The sequence below is a fragment of the Cryptomeria japonica genome, chromosome 3, assembly GCF_030272615.1.
Source record: "Cryptomeria japonica chromosome 3, Sugi_1.0, whole genome shotgun sequence".
NCBI classification, from domain to species: Eukaryota; Viridiplantae; Streptophyta; class Pinopsida; order Cupressales; family Cupressaceae; genus Cryptomeria; species Cryptomeria japonica.
Window position 1 is genome coordinate 107,968,105 of NC_081407.1, and position 27,803 is coordinate 107,995,907.

General features: G+C 35.9%; 1 protein-coding gene across 1 annotated transcript; it reads right to left on the reverse strand.

Annotated features, from left to right (window-relative positions):
• Positions 1-1,854: 1,854 nt before the first annotated feature.
• Positions 1,855-6,249, reverse strand: LOC131075796 (protein NRT1/ PTR FAMILY 5.10). The gene is made up of 3 exons (XM_058012689.2): positions 5,533-6,249; positions 3,102-3,664; positions 1,855-2,937 (listed from the first exon to the last, which is right to left on the reverse strand). The coding sequence occupies exons 1-3, from the start codon at positions 5,887-5,889 to the stop codon at positions 2,082-2,084; spliced, it is 1,776 nt and encodes a 591-aa protein (XP_057868672.2). The 5' UTR covers positions 5,890-6,249; the 3' UTR covers positions 1,855-2,081.
• Positions 6,250-27,803: the final 21,554 nt, after the last annotated feature.

A 27,803-nucleotide genomic window follows, 5' to 3' on the forward strand; every position in this document is an offset into this window, starting at 1 on the left:
CAAACTTGGAGAAACAATTGCCCTGGAAGGAACTAGATCAAATTGAAGAGATTTTGGATAGTAAGATTGGGTGTAGTACCCGGAGCAGCCATAAAGAATATCTTGTGAAGTGGAAGGACAGACCAGTTGAAGATGCATCTTGGATTTCTCAGGCAAAGGTAGACCGCCTTGGTTTCCCTCTGACCCCGGCAAAGTGAGAGGCTCACTTTTTCAATAACCCCAGATGTCTAATGCAGGAGTATCCCCAGTTCCCAATAATCTTGCATCAACCAAAAATATTTTCCTTTCTGTTTGCAGTTTCATTTTTCTTTTCTGTGTGTCCCGGATTTGGCTCACCGGATCCTGTGGAGTTGGATTCTACTTGAAGTCTTGATCATCTTTCTTGATTCTAGACCGCATCGCATTTGGGTAATTTTCCGGCAAGATATCGCTATCGGTTTCCATAACAGTTTCATGTTACCGGTTGTTCCTTTGTTACCTATTCTGGTGATCTATCAGAACCCATTCTGAAGCTTGTGGAGCCTTGGGCGTTGTTTTTCGATGTTCCTTGGCGTGTGGCCGACCTTTTCCTGCAATCTACGTTTCATCCTTTGGATTTTCTAGAGGAATCTCTTGGCAGAGGCCAACCTTGTTATTTTCATGTTAGGTCTTGTTCTTCGAGTTTTGATCCCTTTTGGGCCGATTGGATCTTTTGGATCAATATATATATTTGTAATTACTCATTAGAATGTAACGATCGGAGAATCAAGTAGCTAGACTATGCATAGAAGATAGATCTTTCGATTCAAGGTCTCGGTTGTGACCTACTCTACTAGGCCTGTGAGTCGGTATGTTGTAACCGGCTATTACCGGTTGGATGTAATCAGATTTCATGCAATAAAACTATTTGTTCAGCATTGCCTCCATCATATCTGTATGTTTTCGTTGTGTTACTCTTGCTAACCAGTCTAGATTGATCTCTGTGAGGTCCCTCCTCATCGGTGACTACTTCAATTTTGTGCTCGTAATGGTCCACATTGAGTGGGCATGCTAGAATTCTAATGGAGCGCCAATGTTAGAGGGTCATCCTAATCCATGGGAGATTGTAATAGATTTTGTTTCAAGCTAAGACATGTATAAGTATGCATCTCTAAATGCATTGTAAATCAGCCCTCAAGTCTTAAAGGTTTAGAAGCTTGCAAATTGTAGAGAGACCATTTTAATCTATATTTGTTTAGCTGTATGCCTTGTTTTATGAATTGAATTGTATTAATTATATACCAAGATTTCCTATTGACTCCAATTCTTTTCTTTTTTAATCCACCATATGTAAATTCATTGTTTAACTACATAATTTTATGATCCTTGATAGATTTTCAAACCCCAACCTATATCACATATTATATACAATATATAAACTCATACAAAACATAACACAAGACAAAAATGACACCATTGTACAACTACACCACTACTAACCCTAAAACCCATTTAAGGAAAGCATGTACAATCTATTTTAATTTCTAGAATGGTTAGAAGAATTTGTTTTTGTTAAATAAAGTTGTCTTAAAGGCTAAACTTTTTATCAAAAGAACTTAAGAATTACATTTTATATTTAATATATGTATGCTTTAGTGGTTCCATGGACTTCATATAAATGTTCTTTCAAACTCTTTGACAAATAGCTATCTAAAAATCTATCTACTGTCAAATTGAATTTTTGAAAACAGAGAAAAAAAAAATAGACAATTGACTTAAAAACAGCCCATAAAAATACCCTGCTTTCTTTTGCTTCAACTCATGTCTTGAATCTTTTTTTACAGCCATTTGTAGACATTAACTCTTTCGCCCGCCTTGCAAAATGCAGACCGTTAATAAAATTAAGTACTGACATCTTTTATTGCAAACAATTCCACCTTCCAGTTTCATAGAATAAGAACTAAAAATAAAAGTACAGTGTGTTCTTAATTTTCCACACCAATAGTTGAGGTACACATTCAACAATATTCTCAGATTCTGTTACATAAACAGCCAACATACAAGCCAATGTCTGACTAGAGGTGAAAATGTCTTTGTAGAATTAGACAAATGGTGCTTAGTGATCAGGATATCTCCTCATCTTTACAAGTAATATTTTCTACCTTTTTGTAGATAAAGCAACTCGCAAAAGAGGCATAGATGCATAAGAATAGTGCACTCAGTGCAGCCAGAAGCCAGTAGAAATAGTCTAAGTGAGCTTTGTTTAGATTGTCTGCAAACCAGTTTTGTCCCCCACCTCTGCTACTAAGTTCCTCAACAATAGAAATAATCATACCACTCAAAAAACTACCAATTCCAAAGACACTCAAATACAAAGCAATTCCCAAGCTTCTCATTGTGTCAGGCATCTGATCATAAAAATACTCTTGCAAACCTATCATTGTGAACACATCTGAAACACCAAATAGGATGTATTGTGGAAGCAGCCAAAAAATGCTGAGAGGAATTGTTGCATGGGGCTTATCTATCAAACCATATTCCTTTGCTGCTTGGAGCCTTTTCATTTCTATCATTGCTGCAACAATCATGGAAAGAACAGAAGAAAACATACCAACACCTATCCTTTGCAGCAGTGTTATCCCACGCTCATTTCCAGTTATGCTTCTGGCAAGTGGAACAAATATTCGATCATAAACAGGCACCAGCACAATAATGGACAAGCTGATAAAGCTTTGCAAGGTTGCTGCAGGGACTTCAAAGTCTCCAATGATCTTTCTATCCATCGTGCTGCCTTGTTTTGTGAAAAATGTTGGAGATTGTGCAAAAACAACCCCATACATCAAACAGGCTACCCAAATAGGAAGCAACCTTAGAACAAGTTTAACCTCTTCAACCTGTGTGATTGTGCATAGCCTCCAATTAATATCTGTCTTGGACTCAAGGTCTAATGGAGCTGCAACTGTTGCTTTGTCAAGAAATCTGCAAAACAACAGTGACTATGTGAACATTCTCCCCAAGTTTGTCAAATACATTTTAAAAAGCAACATGTTTATACCTAAAACTAAAAATATGGCAATTTGTGCACTCTTCAGGTCATGGAGAGCAGTATAATTAGATGCATATAAACAGGTAAAATGGATTACCTAAATTGATTTGTAGGCAGAAGCTTTGTTGTTGTTTCACTTGTGAAAGGTTCTTGAATAATACTTTCTCTCTGTTCTTCTTGAGAAGGAACAGGGAGATTCCACTTATGAATTGCAGCGACAAAAACTTGGATAATTCGAGTCATTGGGCTAGTAGAAGGAAATTTATGTCGGTACATTTTTGTGCCACATATGAAGACAGAGAGTGCTATTGCCATGGTCATAGTTGGGATGCCAAACCCTAGACCCCATCCAACATTTTCTTGAATGTACATGATAATATTGATAAATAAAATTAACCCACTGGTTAAACCAAAATACCACCAATTGAAGAATGAGCTCTTATGCCTCCTTTCGGTTGGGTCTTCTTGATCGAATTGGTCTGCACCAAATGCTTGTAAACAAGGTTTGTGACCTCCTTGACCCAATGCCACCAAGTATAGAGAAAAGAAGAAAAAACCCAGCTGGAAAGATGAAGGCTTGGGACAGAAATATGATGTGTCAACACATGTGGGTGGGCTAAATATTGTTAGAGATGCTGAAAGTGTTAAACAAATCAACCCCTGCAACCAGACAACATCCTAGTTAGTAATGCTTATTATTTATACTATGAATTTTTGTCAACTCAAACAAAAATTGAGCCGAGTTAAAATAGTTTGTACTTGACAAAAACCCAAATCAGACACTTCAGTAAGTTACTCATTTTCCTTGTCATTTATTCATGTGCTCGCCTGCAGACTGGCAACAACCTTGCTACAGTGTAAATACATTGAAGAATAATTTGTGATCTCTGGATTTGATTGTGTGGGAGTTGATGTAAAAACTCTCACATAATCGAATCTAGAAATCGCAAATTATCAACATAATAGATTGTGGAAATCTGATATCATACACAAACCAGAACTAAAAATTAGCCCAAATTAATATAATTTGCACTTGCAGATACAGGTCCTTATCAAAAATACCAAACTAGGCAGGTTGACAAGATACCCAATTTACTTGTTATTTCTCCAATCACTTTTCTTTCTAAAGTATGGACCAGAGAAAAACAGAATTGCTAAACTCAGTATTGCTCAAAGTTTCATCATGGTCACAATCACTGATTGTTGTTTTTTTTAATGTCATAAACAACATAATTCCCGCTATGTGAGATCATCTATTAAATTAGAAACAATCCTTATGGTGGTGTTGGTATGTCAGTTTGTTTACATAAAAAGAGCTAAGTACGCACTTTATTGTTTATTTACAATAGACATTGCTATGGTGTTAAAGACACTGAAACATCCAATTTTCTTCTTAGATGTCACTAAATAGAATCAGAGATGAAAATTCTCAGTACAGCTCAAGATTTCTAGATGGACACAATTTATGATAATAGTTTTATTAAACTTCATTAACAACCCAATTCACACTTGGTGAGATGATTTATTTGGTGAGGAAGAATCCTAGTGATTGATTGCCGATTTTATATTGCAGAATCCTAAGATTCACCAGATTGGAATATGTTGACAAGAATTCCAAGGTTCATTAGAATGAAATTCCAAATTGCAGCGGATGCAATATATCAGTAAGAAAAACACAAAATTTACAAACGAATACAATCCTCTAAAACAGCAGCTCTTATTGTGAACTTGTTTTTTCTTTTTAAGCATCAGTGAAAAAATTCAGAGTTGATAATATTCATTATTGCTCAGGATTTCTGCAAGGCCAGAATCAATAATTGCAGTTTATTGAATCTCATAAACAACCCACCAATTCAAATCATGTGAGATGACCTGTCGCTGGAAATTAAGGTTTACATATTCTAATAAAGTAACTGAGTGTTAATTTAATAAATAATTAGTTTGTACAGAAATGCAATGTCTTATAAACATTTGCACAATACATTGTAAAACCCCAAAACATTAGTATTATGATTATATTTTTGGTGTTTTCTGTAGTCGGAAACAATAGTTTAATTTTGAACACTTATACAGAAGAATTAAACCTAGTGATGATTGTATTTGTTGATAGACACAGAAAGGAACACACCCAGCTAACTATTTGTTCACAGAGACTGGTGCTCTAGAGACACTGAAACATCCCTTTTTCCTTCTTATCGAAGAAGAAAACAGAGAGTTGATAGTTCTACTTATTCCACTGGATTTCTGCATGGTCACAATCACAGCGTATACTTTTATTAAACCTCATAAACATCTCATTTCAAACGAATTGAGATGATAGGTTCAGCAAGAAGAACTCTAATGATTTATTCTCAATCATGTAGAGCAGAAGCACAAAGTTCAATAGAATGAAATATATTGGCCAGAATCCCCATGATTAACATGCGATTGGAAAGAAAGATATATTTCTAGGTGGGCGCAAACCAAATGCAAAATTTACAAATGAGTAGAGCAAAAAAGGGATCTGGGTATCAAAAGAACATACATACCAGCAGGTACACAAGAGAAGACACAAAAATTGTCCAGTAACGACCCAGATAGGAATCTGCAACAAAAGCTCCAAGGAGGGGAAGCATGGATGCAACCCCTGACCAGACATTGACATTTTTTGCAGCAGTAGCAGTGGTCTCTTGCATGACACTTGTGAGATAGGTGATCAAGTTGGCCGAAATGCCATAGTAGGCCAATCTCTCTGCAATTTCAACACCAATGATGAGAAGGGCTGCTGCCCATCCTCCGGTGAGAAGCCTGCTGACAGGCCTTCCTTTAAGGTCGGTTGATCCATCCTGAACTATATCACTACCAAGAAGTGGCTGTTCACAGGATGGGGAGGAAATGTTTTCCATGGCAGTTGAGTAATAATTTCCTTCGTTTATGGATCTATATATGGGTCTATGTAGAAGATCTATCAGATGGGTAATTGATTTGCATTTCTTTCTTCAGGCAGCAGTGAAAATCTCCTAAACTGTATTGAAACGTATAAAAACATGCTGCAGGGCAACAGCAGATCGGCCCATATTGGGACGTGAAGCCCTTATGTAAATCCTTCACATTAGCCTTGGGGAAAAACATATTTAAAACGTTTGGGGTTTGATCTAGTATCGATTAAATAATTTGACTCATCATGTGGCCTGTAATATTAATCAGGACCATAAGTGTCCGATAGTGGCACTACTGTGTGGTGAAAATGCAGAAGATGACAAAGGTCTTACAAGATTTGTTTGATGGTGCGAGAGACTTTGGATAAATGATACAGTGAAGGATTGCTGGCGGTACCCCAAATTTGGCCCAGTTTTCCCCGTATTTGAGATTTTTGGACTCGAAGGACTAGAGAATTTGACAAAAGTGGCACAAAATTCCTGTTAAAATTAGGTTGGGAATTTCAACCATAAGGGAATGATTTCTCCATTTTTGCAGGAGAGGGATTAATTTCTTGATGATAAATTTAGCGATAAAGAGGCGGCTGTAAAATATCATTCTCGAAAGCCTCGTCATTTTATTATTATTATTAAAAAAATTATTAAAGCGAATGGGAGATGACAAGAAAACAGCGTTTGATGCACATGTTTGACCACATTTACTAATGAATTGAATGTACATTTGACTGTATTATTAATTGAATGTAGATTTGATTGTATTTCTTAATTAAAAATAAGAATGTATTTTTAATTTTTATGAACATCTTGTGTGAGTAGACATAGTTAGAAGAAAGATCCAAAACTTCATAATTCTGAAGTGTCATATAGCCTATAAGATTTACATTTGATGTGAATTTTCCTCCATGAATGATTATAATTAAAGTCTCTCCCCTAGAAGGAATCTAGACTAAAGGTAGGTGACAAAGTTGCCTCATTCGAAAGGAATTATTTTTCTTTATATGTTCACTTATTCTTTTGCTTGGTGTTTTTGGCAAGTGGATGGACAGATGAGATGGGGTGAGAGGATTTATATCAAATCTAAGAATTGTTTATTTATTATATGGGAGTACAAGTTTTAGGTTAAAATCTGTTTTTCTCAAAGATTAAGATTGAGAGGTATTCATTCATCCAAGTCACTTAAGACACAATCTTGCTCTTATTTCTTATGGTGTTCAGGTATTGCACTTAAGAAGACTTAATCTATGGCGAACTCATTTAGAACCACAACTTCTCTAATAGACCAAGGGCTCATGACTTTTTCTATCCTTTTACTACGTGGAAAATAATAAACTATTTTATAACAATTTGTATCATCAAATTTAATAGATTTTAGACTTTGTTTTGATTTATGTTAAATAGTTGGATATTTTGTAGGTTTGTTTTCAATAGTGTTCAAGACTTGAGCTTAGTTGATTTAGTGTTTGAGGGATAATGGGAACAAGGTCAGTGTAGAGCTATTTGGAAGTTGAATGGTCATCTACTATTGATGCTTCCTGGAGCTTATGCAATCACAAAAATGTTCTCAAATTGCTGCTCTTTGTCATTCATGGAAAAATTTGGCCTCTTGGTTTCTCTTTTTTCAAATTTGTATTATTTTTTATGATATTATGTTCTATTCTTGTTTGCTTTCGTTCGATTGTTTGGATTCCTATGTTTTGTGCTTTTTACATGCTCTCATTTTAGTGTTTCATGACTTGAAATTTGAATTTGAATGAATCCTTGCCCTTTTCCTGCCACCCCTAGGTGATTGACTAATTTGTTGAAGCAACTCCAACTTGGTTTTTATTGTGCCTTTTAGGATTGTTCGTATGTATGCACATTAATTGTTTTAATTAACTCCTTACCATTAGCTTGTACCTCTCTCAGGCTAGTTGGTAGATGGGCGAGGAAGACACTAATATTGATGTGGGAAATGATAAAAATAATTTTGTGAAATCAACACCAAAAGTGAATGTTGCTCCAATTGATTGTGAGGTTTTGCAGACATCCTCCTACAAGGATATGCTGAACTCAAACTCAGTCGATGAGGTGTTCCTTGCTTCTACTATCTTCATCAAGAATAGTGGGGGAATTATTGGGGTTTGGGATAACACAAGTGGGAACGAGAGGCATCATTGGTGGAGGAGAGAAAGAACCAAGTGAAGATGGTAAGATGCCTTCTCCCCCCAAAGTCCTCTATTTCACCTATTATGGCTATGGTTTAGACTCTTTAAATAGAGGGAAGTAGACGTTAAAAAAATGTCATATTCTTTGTATATTTGGATACCAATCTACTACCTTCAAGAAAGTTTTTTGATGACTGGATTGCTAGTGTGTGGGCCAAATAAACGGGAATTCTTGTTTCATTTGGTAGAATGTTACATAAAGGTCTATTTGTAGTCTTTTTCAAAAATATTGGGATGCAAGATATAGTGGTTAAAAAGGAATTCTAAAACCTTGGGCAATTAATGTTTAGGGCTCTGCCATGGTCTTTGGAAGAAAATTTTGAGGAGGTTGTGGCCAAATCCTCTCCAAGAGGTTTAAAATCAACAATGTCCTCCCGTAGTTGTGGAAATTTATTCCAACTATTTTAAAACCCATTGGAAATGTAACGAAAATTGAGGAGTCTAGGGTTACCCTCCCCCATTTAAATGCTAGGGATTTCATTTCATTTATTCTAAACATTGAAATTCTTGAAATTATTTTAGTTCAATTAGAAAAGAAGACGATAATTTATGAAATAGAGCTGCTTGGTTCATTAAATTCTTGTTTCTTGTACAAAAAGAATGACCATATGAGGAAAATTGTCCCAAATCCAAACTAAAACCTAAAGGGCCCTTTTAAATCTAATCTTGAAAAACCAACTAAAATTAATCAACCCATGGGGAAAAATAATTAACAAAATAGCTTTGACATTAAGAATGATACTTAAATGGAAGTTAAATATAATGAGATAACCCTCAAAATGATGGTTTTCTAGATGCCTTAATTATTAAGAAGGATAACCTCCCCCTCATTGTCACACTATTAATGATGACACATTGGTTATCAAAGCTAGGAACTCATATGTTCCTAACAACACTGCATTGATAGCTCAAAAACAAAAGGAAAATTGCTCACCTACGCCAAAGAACACCCAACAGATAGCCTTAGAAAGTATCAAGGCCAAAGCTAATGATATTTGTAGTAGAATTGTTGCCCCAATATCTAACCAAAGGTTGTTAAACTTAAACTCGACCATAAATTCTTGCCTAAAATTGACTAATGAGCTCCTAGTAATGGGTTGGTACTTTCTTGCTATTATCCTCTATTTTTAGATTTTGGTACTATTAGTTCTTCTTCAAAAGATGAACTCTACTAGAAAAGATAATAAACAAATAAAACAAATTAAAAGGTCAAGGAACCTTGATTTTAGTAGTGAAAAAAAGGTGGCCAAAAAAAAGGCAAAGAGGATAAGATCTCCAAATGCTTTGATAAGTTGTATGATAATCATAATGATGCCTCCATCCATAATTCTAAATGAACCTAAATGTTTGTAGTTGGAATGTGAGGAGGTGGGAATATTTTAATAGAAAATATATGGTTTGATCCATTTGTAAGGATAGACCCTATCTAGATCTTTGTCTCCAATAAGTTTAAAAGGTAGGGTTCTAGCTAGACTATGTTATGAACTTTATATGTAAATATGCAAAACTATTTGCTACTAGGCATGAAAAAGGTGAGGGGGCACTACTATACTACTACATCCCAAATGGACAAATGTTGTTTCATAGTCCAAGGGATTTCACCTTGTAACAAATTGGTATGGGTCATGATGAAAACTTACTCAGAAAATTTTGGTCTCTACTCTTTCTATGCTTCTAATGATTATAAGAAAAGATATGGCCTTTGGAATTGGATTGTGGAAAATCTTCCTAGTATCCCATGGATTATCACAAGGGACTTTGATATGATTGAATGTAAGGAAGACAAGCAGGGGGAAAGATATGCTTTGGAAAGGTAATGAGTTATTTTTTTGTCTCTCTTAGCTCTCCATTATCTTGATGATGGATCACATGTGTGATCCAAAATGTTGATAAAAAAATCACGCACAGTCTAATTGATGAGTCTTGGGATTGTCCTAGTTTTTACTTATCTCATGTTACTTTTATCAGACTTATTAGACTTATTATTGTAAAGCTCTAATGCTAATAGTAAACAAGATGAGGGGGGGAGGGGGGTGAATCATACAAACTCAATCTTCAATATATTCAACAGATTCAACCTCGGTAGCTTATACTTCAGAATAAATAACCAAAACTGTAAAACATTCAAACTCATGAACAGATAACATCACAACACATTTAACACCAGATTTAACATGGAAACCCAAATAGGGAAAAACCAATCTGGGATTTCAGACCCACTAAGAAATATACCCTTCTAGAGTATGCTCGGTTAAAAGCAAATCCTATTAAAGATTACAAACACATTGCTAGATGTGACCCGGTTAAGGGATTTCCCTCAGACTTGTTAGAGTCTTGCACTTTGTTAGAAGTGACCTTGTCAAAGGATTTCAAACACTCATTTAGAATGTTACCTTGCTAAAGGGTTTACAAATAAGACTATTAGCTCCACTCGGTTAAGAGATTTCCTGTCACTTACAAAATAAACAATAGTAAAAATATATCTGCAACTTCACATCTGAAATGCTAAAGCAGATTCTTATTTGCTCAAAACAATCTTGTCATAAGACTTATCTAATCCCTTGATGGGCTTGCTAGGCTTCTCAATCTGTTCTTCAATCAGATCTTCAAGCTTCTGAGCTCAGTAAACATTCTTGTAGCATCACTGTGCATACATTTGCCCGCATGTAGTGTTTATCAACAATTCCTTATTTATAAACAATTTCTAACCACTTAATCTCCTTGATCGCATTTCCCATGATCAATCTTAGCCATCAGATCATCAAACTTGACTAGGTTCAATGTATCCTTCGATATGAAAACGTTTTACCTTGCCTTGGAACTTGCATTCCTTCCTAGGAACTTGTGCTAGGTTATTGCGGTTCAATCTGTGTTGTAGATCTTCCTCTTGTATTTTCATTGTCGTAGATTCTTAACAAACTTCTTGTGCGACAAACCAATCATTTATTCATCTCCAGCTCATCAGCATCCTTCATTAAATGATGCTTTTATCCATCCAATGCGATCTATTATAACTCGGTTGTTACTCGGTTAATACGGAACTTCACTCGGTAGACATTCTGCCTTCATTAACCGATATCGATAACCTTAGGTTTTACCGACTAGGTACCTTAGGGTTTACCGACTAGGTTCTTTGCTCGGTGACATAATATAGTATTAAACTTATAATCAACAACATGTGTAGGATATCAAAACAATCAAAACAACATGATCTCATCATTGTCTAACTCGGTAATAGTTGCCCATTGAATAACTTATATCTCCCCTTTATTATCACATTCTTTCTGTGTCACTTACTGACCTCCTAATACTCATCAGCACATACTTCTCAAGATATGGCAACATCATACTGAATCAGAAAATCAATTTCTTAACATCAATGACAAAATAATATTATAAAGACAGTAATCATCCTTCTTCAGTTATATCAACAATCTCCAACAACCTTCTCAATATCCTTATTGAAATGCCAACAATCTCCTTTCTATTGTAATGCCAACAATTATATGCTTTAATTATCCTCTAAACCATATTATCACTTGGTTTATGGTATATAAGTGACATGTTAAATATGAAGTATGCTATGTGTTTTTATAATTGGAATATTGTCAATATGTTGTAGATGATGATTTACATGGATAGATGCTTGTTGTAAAGGACTAGCATGTAGCTTGAAGGAACTACAACAAACTTGCAACTTGAGAGATCATTATTCACCTATAGCCAAAGGAAGTTCACCTTGTCAGTTCACGTGGAAGTAATCAAAGGTTATAGAGGGAAGTGTGATCGTGTTGAGTCTTTGATTGACTCTACCTAACAAACATGAATAATTTGTAGCATCATGAAAAACGATGAGGTTGTGCCTCATAAATTCAATTTAATATACTTGTGCACATTCTTGGTTTTGTGTTATCGCCCAATGAAAAAGTGTGCTTCAAAATAGGACTCCTATTAAAGTACTCGTTATTATAGTTCGAATAAATCATCATCAACAATAGGGAGGAACAACACATGTTTAGGATTAGTTGAAGAGAATAAATGTTCCACTCTCTCTCAAATTGTTTTAAAAGGGAGAGTTTTGTTCAAGTTCAGTTTGTCATTACAATATGCAATATTCTTTCAAATCAGTTAATAGTTGATCAATATGATATTGCAAAGTAGATTTTCTAAATCTATGTGAGTATCATTCTTATTGTTCAACTCAAGAATATGAATGGACAATGATTATTATACTTTGAGTTAGTCTACTATTACTTCCAATAGATTGCATTCCTTAAGTTGGCCACTTGAGGTAGGGTAACTCTCCTCTACTTTCCTTTAGTTAGATTAGTTTCATTTATTTATGCAATCATTAAATTACTATTACTTTATTAACCATTGTTAATTAGTTTATAAATTATGTTAATGCAATCATTTAGATAGAGTCTTGATTGGAACCGAATTAGTATAATGTTACTCGCACCCACTGTTGAGTCACTTTTCAAGTAACCCACAGAAACTATTGTATAAGATAATTTATGTTTCTTGCATTGTTATCCTTTCATTAGTTAATATTTATTTCATGCAACAATGAAAGGCTTGAGAAACCTCTGCTATAGATATAGTGCCAGCATCATCCTAGAGTTACATCCCTCATTGATAATTATATGAGCCTCCACTTAGGACATTCACTTACCCATTGGTCACTTTGATAAGGCTAAGTGCATGATATTGTACACCAACCATATGTATGTAGTGGACACCAATCATTGTTTACGCCATTTTCGAGGATGGTGCTAAGGTTCAGGATCTTAAGTCTAGATTTGGTTGTTGTTTTTTGCTTTCAATCATTTATTGTTTGTTATTCTGTTTTCATTAAAATAGTTGTTTATTTCTAGCATTACGAACAATAGACTTTGAGATTAGTATCAAGCTGTTTACTAACAAGTGTAGGAAGACAACCCATAAGCTCAATATTTCAATTGCATGTGCTAACAAAGAGACTCAAGAGGAAGGTTTCTTCCCTCTGGACAACATATAGAGGACAATCTAGCTTCAAGAGGAGATCTAGGGGATTCACAAGAACCTATTCAAGAGCTAGAAGATCCAATTAGTGCACTTATAAATCCAACATCTTTTGATGGCATTCAACCACAAGAAGAAGAACTTGCCCAAGAGTACAAACAAGGAGTATTGGTAGCAATGGATGAAGCAAAAGTAGAGAATCTTGAAGTACCTATTACCTTTGAATTTCCTATCTCTGACAAAGAAATAGTAGCAACATCAAAGAACATACCTCCATCTGCTCTCCTAGTTTTCTATGGTCTAGTCATAGAAGAACCTAATACATTTCTATTTGAATTCAATGTACTATGCGAAAGTTATGACTATGTTACTAATGCCCACAAACTTAAGCTTTTTCTAGCAACCCTGAAGGATTATGCATTAAGATGGTTTATGGACTTAGGAATAAATTCAATCACTAGCTAGGCCGCAATGAAGGAAAATTTCTTGCAGAAGTATCAAGACTATTGCAGAGGTGGAGATACTAGGAAGGAGGATATCTTTAGGATGTCTTTGAGAGAGGATGAGTCTCTTGAGTACTATATGGAAAGGTTCCAATTTTGTCTAGAGAAATCTAGGAAGAACATGCTCACTCTAGAGTCCCTCAAGTTGGTCTTCGTAAGGGGGATTAATGAAGACTACATAAACACATTAAACCAGATGGGAGGAGGTGACATTATCCAAGCAACATTTGATGACATTTGTAAACTGGATATGAACTACTCCAAGTTCACCTTGAGGAAGAAAAAGACTCCTAGGTTGCTTCCCACCATTTAGACATATACTGGTGTCTTGATGGTTGAATTAAGCAACCTGCTCTCTGACATGAAGGGGGATATAATCAATCACTTGGCAAATCAACTTAACACTCTTCACATTAAAAAGAAACAAGAGGAGGTAGAGTCTACTCTTATAAAGTATTTGTTAGGTTCTGGATACAACTGAGGGGAGGGTGAATCAGTTGTCCAATAAATTCAACCAAAATTAACTTAACCAAAACTTAATGCTTAATACCGGTAAACCAAACTTTATGTCGATAGACAGTTTTATCAGTTAATTGCAGTACCGATAAAGATTAATGCATGACACAGAAAGACAACAACATCCGCAACACATAACACAAATATTTGTACGTGGAAACCCTGTAAGGGGAAAAACCACGGTGGGAAACCTTACCCACAATCAAATAATAATAATGCAGATAGTATGTGTGTACAATATGGATTCTGCACATGCAGAAAGGCCAGCTGCCTAGAGCTCACTACTCAACCACAAAATGAGAGTCACATTGACTACAATTGGATGGTTAAATCCAATGATAATTTACTGCATAAAATGGCATCTTCATATGTTGGACTCAGTACCAGTTTAGTTCTGATTGCCTTCACAAAAACCTTCCTTCAACCTTCAAATAATGTCTGCATGTATGGCTCTGCTTATTTTTGCATATACCTTATTACAATTTTTTTTTCCAATCGCATATCAATCTCACAAATGAGATCTTACATTTATACCATAACCTAAGACCAATTGAATAGGTCGGCTCACTAATTTACAATAAAATCAATTACAAATAAATCAATATCCGATGCATGATGTCGGCTCAAATACATTTACAATAATAATAAGTCATCTCCATAACATGTCGTGTTGATCTAGAATAGATATGTCTATCGGTGCATATCCTGGACCTATTTGTCGGTAACAGCAAATATACAAACCCGAATAAACAAATAACCAAATCACCAAAACCAAGTGATCAAATAATGTCTTCGACATAACCAAGTAGTCTCCAAGTCATTCCAAGTGCCAGTGAACAATATAATCTGTCGGTGAACCAAATATCGATGACTGTGCATAAGTCTCTGACTTGCTGATGAACATAACCAAAGATCTCCAAGTGCTGATAAGTGTTGACAAGTGATGACAGGTGTTGACATCAATGACAAAACCATATCAACATATCCAAAATACCAACAGTATTGTCCTCATTGTAGATAGAAGAGGTCTAACTATAACTGTAAGAAGTTTGCTATAATTTCTAAAGAGAAGCTAGTTGGTCCTGATTTAATTCACTTGGAGATGAAGAAGAACAAGTCTTCTACATTTCCCAATGCAAGCCATGGCAGAAAAACAAGTTATGCCACCTAACCTATTATATTACAATCCTTCATTTCCTAGGATTACTCAAAATACTGCAAATTGGAATTATTAGCCCAGGAACACCATGCCAAACCAACAATGACAAGGTAATGCATCAAGATAGATGCCACAACAAGGATCATGACCACCACAATCTCAGTATCAATACCCAAGCAATAATTAGTGGCAAAATCCTTAGAACCTATGGTCTCATCCATGGAGTGGAAATTAACAATGGCAACAACCCAATGATCCTACTTGCAACAACACCAACCTTTACCCTAGTAGCATGTGCTTATGCCCAATACACTTCCTCAATAACCAGCTATTATGTCAAATCAGAATACACCTACATCTGCCCCACCACAAGCACTAGAGTTGCTTGCTCAACCTACACCAAATCCTAACAATAAACATATCCAAAAGGCTTACTCTATGAGACAACACAATATTTAACCTATATTGTTGAAATCAATGATGTCCACCTCCATTTAGGCAAGACTCTAGCTAGTCCTACAACTCCACAAATCATTAAGCTATTCGATGAGGGACCAATGGTAGATATCATTGACAATGAACCATCTGAATAGATTCCACCACCTATTAAAATTTTAAATAAAGAACCACCCTTTCTAGAGAGATTATCCATACAAAAATATCATCCCGAACCTAAGTTTTATCTCTTGGGACAACTAAAGAATGTGTGTCAAAATACCTCTTATTTAGGCCATCAAGGATGTTCTTATTAACACCAAGACTATCAAGGAACTATGTCTCAAATACCCACAAAGAAAGAGGAAGGAACCCCAAACTGTCCATGTCATTGGACAACTTGTTGATATCATGCTAGGAACTCTGGTGATTCCCAAATATTATGACCCAAGAATTCTTATGGTGGATGTAAATGTCAATGGGACTCTTATTAAAAACACACTGATAGACCTTGGAGCAACAATCAACATCATGAGTAAGGAGAAAATGATTGACCTACAAAAATTCAACATCAAGCCAACACCAACAATATTGCAATTGGCAAATTGGTCCATTGTCAAACCAGAAGGAGTCATTAAAGATTTGGTGATAACAAAAGATTCATGGGAGTACACTATTAAATTTTTGGTTTTACAACCTGGGTGGGTACCCATTGATTCTTGGTAATGGTTGGCCACTACTAACGCATATATTGTCTATAGGTATGAAAATATGATAATCTCTAATGAGGATGTGACCCAGAAATTGGTACTCTACCCTCCAACTCAGCCCCATTCTGATTTAGAATAGACCATTTGCCCTACCTTGGAGGAAGAAGAGTAATACTCCTTTTATAATCTCATGACAATAGAAAGGACCCCTATGATGGAAATACAGGATGAGGATATTGTTCTTACTCAAATCATGTAGAATTCTTACAATCTAGACCTACAACAAGAAGAGTTCCTATCCTTCTTAACTTGTCCACATCATAGCTTGATAGTCAAGGAAGATCCATCTACTTCACATATGTTTTATGATGTTTAGTCTCACGATTATAGTATTATTATTTCAGGATTGGACATTACCTCAATCATGACTATTTCTACTCCCATAGAAGTATCTCCAAGTAAGACACTTAATGTTAGCAATGAATTGACAATGACATAATGTGCTAGATTATTGCATACGTTGCAAGCCCATACTTCAATATTTGCATAGGATTATCATGATATGAAGAGAATCGATCCAAGATTATGCATGTGTAGAGTATATATTAATGAAGGCTATAGAATAGTGAGGCAACCACAAAGGTGAATGAATCTAACACTCAAAAACGTAGTGAAGTATAAACTACAAAATCTCCTTGATGAATAATTTATACACCCCATATCATATAGTAAATAGTTATCAACCCTAGTAATTGTACCCAAGAAAGGAGGCAAGTGGCAAGTGTGTGTAGATTATAGGGAACTGAATGCAACCACAAGAAAAGACCACTTCACATTGCCCTTTATTAATCAAGTATTGGATTCATTAGCTATAAAAAGGGGTTTCTTCATTTTAGATGCATTCAGTGGATATGATTATATCACAGTAGCTCTTGAAGATCAAGACAAGGCCACTTTCACATGTCCAAGGGGGACATATGCCTATTCAGTGCTTCTATTTGGATTGTGTAATACACTAGCTACATTCCAGAGAGTTGTCTTGAGCATCTTCTCATACTTTTCTTGTGATACCATGGAAATCTATATAGAGGTTTCACAACCTATGATAACAATTATGAGGAAGAATTGACAAATCTAGAAAAAGTACTTCAGTAGTGTCAAGACAACAATCTCTCTCTTAGCCATGAAAGGTGTTTTATGATGATGGAAGAAGGGGTTGTTCTTGGAAATTTGGTCTCACACGATGGAATCAAAGTTGATGCAAAAAAAACTACAATTATCTCATAGCTTCGAGTGCAACAAAAACAAAGAGATGTCATGAGTTTCCTTGACCATGTTGGATACTATAGGCATTTCATAAAAGACTTTAGTAATATTGTTGCACCTCTATTCACATTGCTTGCAAAGGAGGTAGAGTTTGAGTGGACTACAAGCTACCAACAAGCTTTTGAATCACTTAAGTATGCTATCACAAAAGCACCAGTAAATAGAGGACCTAATTGGACTCTTCCTTTTCACATACACATGAAGCGATGAAATACCACTTCGCGCTCAACTAGAATTTACACCACTTGACAAGTGGGGGATAGATTTTGTTGGACCAATTGAACCTACATCTGATTTCAAATCTTATATCTTGGTCTACACTGATTACTTAACCAAATGAGTGGAAGTCAAAGCCTTGAAGACTACTCAGGACACCAAAGTTGCCCAATTTTTGTACAATGAGATATTTATTAGGTATGGTGTTCCTCATGAAATAGTAACTGACTAAGGTCCACAATTTACTTCACAGCTGATAGTACAATTGGTCAAAGAATTTGAAACTATACATAAGGGATTGACCCCTTAAAATCCATAATCAAATGGTTAGGTAAAAGTTACCAATGGAGAATTAGAAGGCATGCTAACCAAGATTGTCCAAATATGATGTAGGAACATCATGCTCCTATTTTTTATTTATTTTTCTTGGTAGTTGGACAAATTACATTGAAATTTAGTTTTTGGTTTGGTGGTCAACAGTTACTAGAGTTAGATTAATAGTTGGAAGGTGGACAATTAAGATATTTTGGAAGAAGAAGTCAATGATTATAAAGAGAAGACAAGAATGGTGAAAGGGGGATTCCATTTAGGGAGATCGTGGTGGTGAGACCGAGGGGTCAGTTGGAATAGAGATGATCAAATGAGAAGGAAAGGGAGAATAGAATAAATGCTTGTGGGTAATGTTGAGGTCTATAGATAATGTGTTCCAATTTGAGGAGTTACACATGAATAGGAAAGAATAGAAGGTGTTGATAGAATAGAGTAATAAAATGATTTTAGTTAAGGTTCTGATGTTCGAATTTAATATTGATGGGTCAGAGTCAGTATGAGCAGAAAGGTAGTTGGGCTGGTGTACAACGACATGTTTGTATGAGCCAAGCATAAAATTAATTATTTATGTAACCGTCATTCTATGCAGAAATAAAATGTTTAAATTAGTATTCTGGTTTATTATTTTGTCTCATTTGTCTCAAGATTGATAATGAAGTAGTTTATTGTCTTTCTCTTTTGTTGTTATGGAGTTTTTTAGTTTTTGTATCTATAAGGAGTCAATGTCTCAATAAAATTTATATCTCTATTATAGTTCATGTTGCTATTAATATAGGAAGTTTGTTATTGTTTTGCAGAAAGGATTTGTTTGTTGGATGACCATCATCAAAATGGTATCAGAGCCAGAGACCCTAAGTGTGTAGGCAAAGTGCTAGACGAGAGACGACCTATGCTAGGACCTACGAGTAGCAGAAAGAACAAGTGTGAGTGAATATTGTCGAGTAAGCACAAAAGATTGCAACAATAAGAAAGATGAGGATTAGTGTAAGAAGACATATAAGAATCCCATCTTGGGAAAAGTATTGCAAAGAAGTGGAGAAAAGAAAGATCCATGAGAAATTGGAGATGATTGCAAGAAGAATGGATGCATTGGAAAAGAATTATTTTCCTAATTGAGTTATGATTGTGGACAATAGAAAAGACAAAGTAAAAAGAGTGTATGTAGCAAGGACATGTCTCTTGGAAGGCATGGAAGAAAAGAGTGTAGATAAGGAAATAATTGCAACAAGGATTGAAAGCGAAGGAGAAAAGAAAGAGATCACAACAGTTCAATGAGAAGTGAATGTTCAGGTAGCAGTAGAGAATGAGAATGATGATGAAGACTACAAATATTTTAAAGATGTTAAGGAAGAAGCTTACCAAGCGATAGAAAATGAGAAAAATATTAATTTTTAAAATTTTGAAAGCTTGGATTTAGATCTCCTTGAGGATTGGATGAAAGATGGTGTTCAAAGTGTTTCAGAGTCCAATGATGGAGAAAATCTTGTTCATGCTTTCATTTTAGGAGACAAATATTGTATTGAAGATGTGGAGAAAAAAGTGTTTGCAAAAGGGAATTTGGGACTAGAGGAAATATTTAGTTTGAAAGAGCATCTCGAAGGAGATAGTATAGACCTATGAAGGAGGTTACAACAGAGAATGCAAGTGTAGAAGATTCAATTAGCATTGCAAGGATAGAACATGGTAATGTTACCATGGATGGTGAAGATGCAAATAATTTATAGTTAAAAGATAATATAACAAAAGTGAAGATTCATGAGCTAACTTTCTTTACGCATTATTTGAATGAAGTTTTATTTTCATTTAGGATGATGTTAATTGATGACTATGAAGACGAGACAACATTGCGGCAATTTACGGTTGACAAAGAAATCAGAAGGAGATGATATAAAAAGAAAGAAGAAAGCTAACAAATACAAATTGAGAAACTCAAAAAGAGAAAAACCAAGAATAAAATGACTTTGGAAGAGAAAAAAAACAAGGGATGTGAATGCAAAGCAATTGGAAGAAGAGGAAAAAGCAACTGCAACTAGAAACTATTACTGACTTCATGCAGAGGAGCGCATGAATTCCTTATGCTATTGGGGAGTCTAATATAGGAGCATCGTGCTCCTATTTTTGTTTTCAATGTTTTCTTAGAAATTTGGAAAAATTAAATTTAAATTTAGTTCTTGGTTTGATGGTCGGCAATTACAAAAGTTAGATGAACGGTTAGAAGGTGGACGGTTAAGATATTTTGGAAGGAGATGTCGATGATTATGAAGAGAAGACAAGAATGGTGAAAAGGGGACGCCTGTCAGGGAGGTGAGATCAAGGGGTCAGTTGAAATAGAGCTAATCAAATGAGATGGAAAGGGAGAATAGAATAAATGATTGCAGGAAATGATGAGGCCTACAAATAATGTGCTCCATTCTAAAGAGTTACACACGGGTAGGAAAGAATAAAAGGTGTCGATAGTGTTGGTGTAATTAATTATTCATGTTGGATATTATTACACCTTACTTAAGTTTACTTAGGTACATGCATATCATAGTAGTTTGGGTATGAGACACTTGGGTGTTTGTGCCACATTGGGATAGTGTGTGTAGGAGAATTTTCACCTTTTGTGGTCTTATCTTGTTGTTACATTCAACCTTCGATGGGTGATCCACCTCATGTGGAATATTTTATTCTTTCTCCTACCTACCACACCTATTTCCTACCTACCCTTGTTTCTCATTGAGCCACATGTCATGTTTGTGTGCTCACATATCCATAGAGCCTTGCCTATATAAGCAGGCTCATATTCCTTGTATGTATTGATTGATGATCCAATTGATCAGTATTTTTATCTTGATAGAATACAGTTTATTCCTATCTATATTTTGTCTCTATTTTGTACTTTTCATGGAGCTCTTGATCTTGGCAAAATCTCACATGGTATCAGAGCCTATAGAGTGTCATTGATTTATCTTGGAGAGATGTTTTTAGAGGCTTCTATTTTCGGATTTGGGGAGGTGCTATTTTTGGGGGCGTCATACAATGATTTGGACATCATGGTTGAGTCCGAGAGGCCGTTTCCATGAAAATCGTATATAAACTCGACCTACTTTGGTGAGGAATTTTTTTTTCCCTATTTGGCTATAGTCGTACGGATTTTCAAAAAAATATTTTTTTTATTCTGCAAAAAAAGAAATTCTTCACCTTTGTATGCAGAATAATTTTTTTATGGGGTATATTCTTATTTTAAAAAAATAAATCAATTTTTTTTTTGTTTTGAGGGGGACACCTGTCCTGCCCCCCGTACTTCTTCTGCAAACATTTATTTTCGCAAGGACCGTACCGTCGCCACCCGGGTCATCCCTCGCCTAGTTCCTCCGCAGTCGTGCTCCTCCCGCGTGCTGCTTCGGTCATCGGTCCACTTCAGTCGTCCCTCATACTGACTATCAGAACTTCCCTATTGTTGATCGTTGTGTTTCTCATCATTGATCTTCCCCCGCTACCTCCCAACCCCTGACTTTCTTCCTGTCGATCGCTCCTTTCCCACAGCTGTTGTCAGCCCATGTGCTACTCCGTCCGGCCATCTTCCATGAGCTGGCGGTCCTTGGGTTCGTCATCGTCCGTCGGGCTCCCTTCTTGTCAGCCCCGCCTTTCGAGAACACATGTCAAGAAGCTCACACTTGGCATCTCGCCTCACCTCTGCAGTGCCCTTCATCCACCAATTCAGTGAGCCATGTAGGCGTATGACATCCTAGTTAGTGCCCATCTATGCTTGACATGTCAGCATCTGTATTCCAGTCAACAGACACGTCATCGTATGAAACCTATCGCAGACACCCACTTGTCATTTCCGTACGGCCATTCGAAGGGGAGCAACAACCATTTTGACGGGCATACAGATGTCAATTTTAATGTTGTGAAATTATGACATCAGCATACGTCAGCAAATTTTGAAATTTTTGGACTCCCTCTCATTTGCATTTTTGAAATTGCAGTTCAACTTCAAATGGCCCTAACTTGCTCATTTTGGCTTCTTTTTTGGTGCATTTTTTTTAAAATGGGCTAGAATTTTGTGATCTTCACAGTGGCGGAGGAATTTTATGATTTTGATGGGTTGATTTTTCATAATTTGCAGATTCTCATGACTGTACCTATCTAATCCCCAATTTTGCAACTTCAGAGGCTTCGTTTGGGGTCATATGACCTCCTTTTCAAGTGTCGTTTTTTTTTAAGTGCATAATTTTTCATCTACTTTCATAATCTACCATTATTTTGTAGTGATTTTGAGTAGAAATTGTAATTTCATTATTTAGTCATTTTTGGCCTATTTGGTACTTGTATTTTGCTTGGATCTCAGTTTAGATCACTTGTAGTATTTATTGGGGGTCTTTTTTAGCCTATTTGAGGTAGTTGTAAAGTTGAAATCAAAATTCCACCTTCCCTTGTTTTGCAAGTGGCCCATTGTACACACACTAAGTATAAAGTGCCAAATCATCAATTTTTTTTTTTTTTTTTGGGGGGGGGTGGGGGGGGGGGGTTCTTGATTGAGTAATTTAGGGAGGTGTCTTATGTGATTGTGCCTCTCTCTATCTTGTGTTTTTTCATTTTGGTGCTATGGGTTCTCCTAAATTTCCACTTTTATCTCCTCATAATTATGCATCATGGAAGATAAAGGCATGGAGTAAACTAATGGAAAAAGGACTCATTCATTATGTAAATGGAACTATAACAACACCACCTGATCCTAATGCTCAAATTGAATGGCTCACTAAGAATGTTATGACACTTAGAACTCTTAGAAAGTATGTATCAGATGACCTCATTTTTCACATTGATAAGTGTACTACGATTAAATAGGCTTGGGATATTTATGAAAAATTATATGGACAAGTTGATGAGATTAAGGGCTACAAACTTGATAGTGAACTCACAACTTTAGATCCCAAGGATTTTGATACAATCCAAGATTATGTCACAAAAGCAAATGAGCTAAGAGCAAAGCTAAAGGATTGTGGCATTGACAAAAAGGATGCTCAATTAGTTTATAACTTGTTGGACAAGCTTACTTAAGAGTATGCAACCTTTGTATCTAGCTTTCACACCCATAGGTTAGCTCAAGGTTCCTCTTACACTTCTCCCTCATTTGATCATTCACGAAGATGTTGATACTTGAGCAATCTAAGTTGACTAAGATGGGGATTCTCAAACCTTCAAAGTCACAAGCATTGGTGGCTACTAAAGGGAATCAAAGCAATCAAGGAAAAGGCAAGAATCAAAAGCAACCTAAGTCTAAACCACAACAAGATGGAGCATAATCATCCTCTCCACAACAAAGTGATTTTACATCCTCACCTAAGAGGAAATCTAAGGATAATATTTTTTGTGCATATTGCAAGAATTCGGGACATGATGAACATCATTGTTACAAGAAGGATATTGATGAGTTGAAGAATCATCTTGAGAAGAACAAAATCAGTTTACCTTCTAGAATGTCTACATCGGCTTCTTCTTCCAAAGAAAAGGATAAAGGAAGGGATCACTCTTTTTGGATAGATAAAGGAAAGGGACAAGCTCTTTGTGCTACTACAAGTCATGATTCAGGGAGATAGCTTCTAGATTCAGGGGCTTCTCATCATATGGCATCTTCGCAATCTATGTTTTCTACATTTGAGCCTTGCCACATGCCACAGATTTTGATGGGAAATCATACATACATGGATGTGATTGGGAAAGGATCTATTGTCATTGGGGATAACTCCTTCAATGATGTGTTGTGTGTACCCCACTTGACAAACAATCTTCTTTCCATCTATCAAATCACACATCGGGCAACGAGGAAAACTGTGGAGTTCACAATTGGTTCAGTTATCATTAGAGACTTGGAGACTAGAGCTATCATTGCGACTGGGGTAGTTGATCATGTATCTCGGTTGTACTCCTTTTCACATTTTGGTCCTATTGATGAGGTTGATTCTTCACTCGATGATTCAGATTTTGAGGAGCTTTGGGTACTTGAACTTGGGTGTTCTCACATGTGACCCCATTCTTGAGCCTTGCATTTCATCTCCTCCTATTGATATCACACCACCTATTGCACTTGATGATGTAGCTAGTGTGATAGTTTTGCCTTCTTGTGATTCAGTGCAGCGGGATATTCCATGTCTTCTAGCTTCGGTTGATTGGGATGGCTACTTGATAGACATTGCAGGTTTGTTTGTGGAGTCCTACATTGCAGATTTGGGAGACATCATTCATGACATTCATATTCTCTTTGATGAATATGATCCTTCTTCGATTGTTGTGAGGGAACACTCTGACCCTCTTGTGTGTTCTCTACATGATCATTCTTTAGAGGTTGACATGATTGTGGATACTTTTGTACAACAGTTGGAGGAGGTCTCTTTATTCTTTGAGGAGACATGTGAGTCTTTGGCTATTGTTATACATTCATCTCCACTAGATCTTGGAGTGCCTTTTTCAGCAATGTGGAGCAGTTCACCACCTTTAGAGGGGGTAACTTTCAGCATCAACATGGGGACACTTGAGTAGTTTTCAGAGACTTCATTCATCATGAGTTTTTTTCCTACATATTCCCTTCATGATTGGGGAGACTTCATGGATACACCTTTGGTTTTTTTTCTTCCCAAGGGGGGGAACATTGTTCGGCGTTTGTGGAGCAGTTTCTTCATTCAACATCGAGCTTCTACCATTGGTGCAAATTCTACATTGAGGGAGGGATACCTAGTCTCTCTTCTTCTTCTCTCATATGGGGGGGACTTTTCCTCACATGGGATTTTGTCCTTCTCATACTTCTATGAGAGTTCTCTTGTATAGATTTCATCTCTCTTTTGGGGGAAGTTTTTTTCCCATTGGGTTTTTCTCTCTTTCTTTGCTTTGTGAGAGATTTCATTGCATTGGTTTGTGTGCATTTGCATTTGTACATGGGTACCTAACATGTCCTAGTAGTCAGGACCCATCTTGCATTGCTTGGTTGCATTGTAGACTTAAGTGCATTCCCCTAAGTTACACTTAAGGGGGGGTGTTGGTGTAATTAATTATTCATGTTGGATATTATTACACCTTACTTAAGTTTACTTTGGTACATGCATATCATATTAGTTTGGATATGAGACACTTGGGTGTTTGTGTCACATTGGGATAGTGTGTGTAGGAGAATTTCCACCTTTTGTGGTCTTATCTTGTTGTTACATTCCACCTTCTGTGGGTGATCCACCTCATGTGGGATATTTTATTGTTTCTCCTACTTACCACACCTATTTCCTATCTACCCTTGTTTCTCATTGAGCCACATGTCATGTTTGTGTGCTCATATATCCTTATAGCCTTGCCTATATAAGCAAGCTCATATTCATTGTATGTATTGATTGATGATCCAATTGATCAGTATTTTTATCTTGATAGAATACAGTTTATTCCTATCTATATTTTGTCTCTATTTTGTACTTTTCATTGAGCTCTTGATCTCGGCAAAATCTCACATATAGAATAGAGTAATAGAATGGTTTTTTTTGAGGTTTGGATGTTCGAATTTAATATTGGTGGGTCAAAATTAGTATGAGTAGAAAGGTAAGTAGTCTGGTGTACAAGGACTTGTTTGTATGAGCCAAGCATAAAATCAACATTTATGTAACCGTCATTCTATATAGAAATAAAATGTTCAAATTAGTATTTTGGTTTATTAATTTGTCACATTTGTCTCAAGATCAATAATGAAGTAGTTTACTATGTTTCTCTTTTATTGTTATGGAGTTATGTAGTTCCTACATCTGTAACGAGTTGTTGTCTCAATAAAGTTTCTCTTTATTATAATTCCTATCGCTATTAGTATAGGAAGTCTGTTATTGTTTTGTATTAAGGAGTATTTTGTTGGATGCCCATCATCAAAATACATAGGAAAGGTTGGGGTGCCAAACTATTTGAAGTGTTTTGGGCATATAGAACAACATGGAAGTCAACAACATGGTTCAAACCCTATGAGCTTGTCTATGGGAAAAAGGCAGTCCTCCTAATTGAGTTTGGATATAAAACATTAAGGATAGTGTTGCAGTTAGATATGAATATTGACCAAGCTCAAAAGGATAGGCTACATTAATTGAATGCCTTTGATGAGATGAGAATGGAAGCAATGCAACATACTAAGCTTGTCCAAAAATAGAAAAGAAAATGTCATGACTAGTATATCAAAACCAAAGAGTTTCAGGGGACTAGACATTGTTATATGATTCAAGGCATAAGGACCATAAGGGAAAATTTTAGACACGCTAGTTAGGACCCTATGAAATTCAACAAGTGTTCCCCAATGGAGTTGTTCATCTCACCACTATCGACCCAATCCATTTTAAATTGATGGTAAATGGATATAGGCTAAATTTGTATACAAAGCCTCTAAATAAAGATGAGTTTTTACTCAGTCTACACCAATATTTCACACCGTCATCTCCATCCACGTCCCCACTACCTTCCACTCCATCTAACTCATCTCATGTAACCATTCCACAATTACCACTAGCAGAAGAGGATCAACCAATGACTACAGTTGAACCCTTTGGTTCACCTACAACCACTACATTTGAATAAGATGTCAACTCAAATCACATGCACACACAATATATATTTTTCTTCTATTCTTTATCTTTTCTTTAGTAACACTCAAATACATTCAGCTAAGACCTTACACATTACATCATAGAAAGAACCTTACTAACAATATGCATGCACAACAAGCATCTATCTCCAGTAACATGCAGCCACAAAATGCCTCATTCTACATGCAATCACTAAACACTTCACATATGTATGCACACTTTATCTTTCTATTCACTTGCAATTGCCATCTGTGGCCAACATTCAATTATTCAATGTGGTGTCACTATGACACATATTGCATGTCATAATCTTCATCCTTTCCATCCCACCAATCACATCCACACCAGCTCACCACACATACTTTCAATCATCCAGCTACCTTTATCCAAGTATGATCCACATTAAATTACATTTATGATAGTATTTATTTTATATTCAATTTTCCTATTCATGTGTATATTTAAATTTTCATGTCATTTATATACTAACAAATGTCAATTTTGATCAGTCGTACCCCACCTTCCTCGCGTTTCATTTGAGCACAAATTACTATTATAAGTTGGGTGGATATCATTTTTATTACTATTTTTCAAAGGGTACCATCATGATTATTTTCATCTGGGTAGTTGCTATGATTGTTTTGTTTGTAATTTGCCCAAAATCGAAATAAAAAATCCTAATTATTTGGTGAACTCTTGTTACCTGACAAGTGTATACTTTGGCTTGTCAAGTAAACCAGTTTTCACATGACACTCATACAATTTTATCCATGCATTTTTAATGCAAAGGAATTGTAGTTTACTAGAGAATTTTAGTGGATACAAGGAACAACAAAATTAGGCGAGTTGAGGATATAATGAAGAAACTTGAGTTAAAAATTGAGATGAAGATT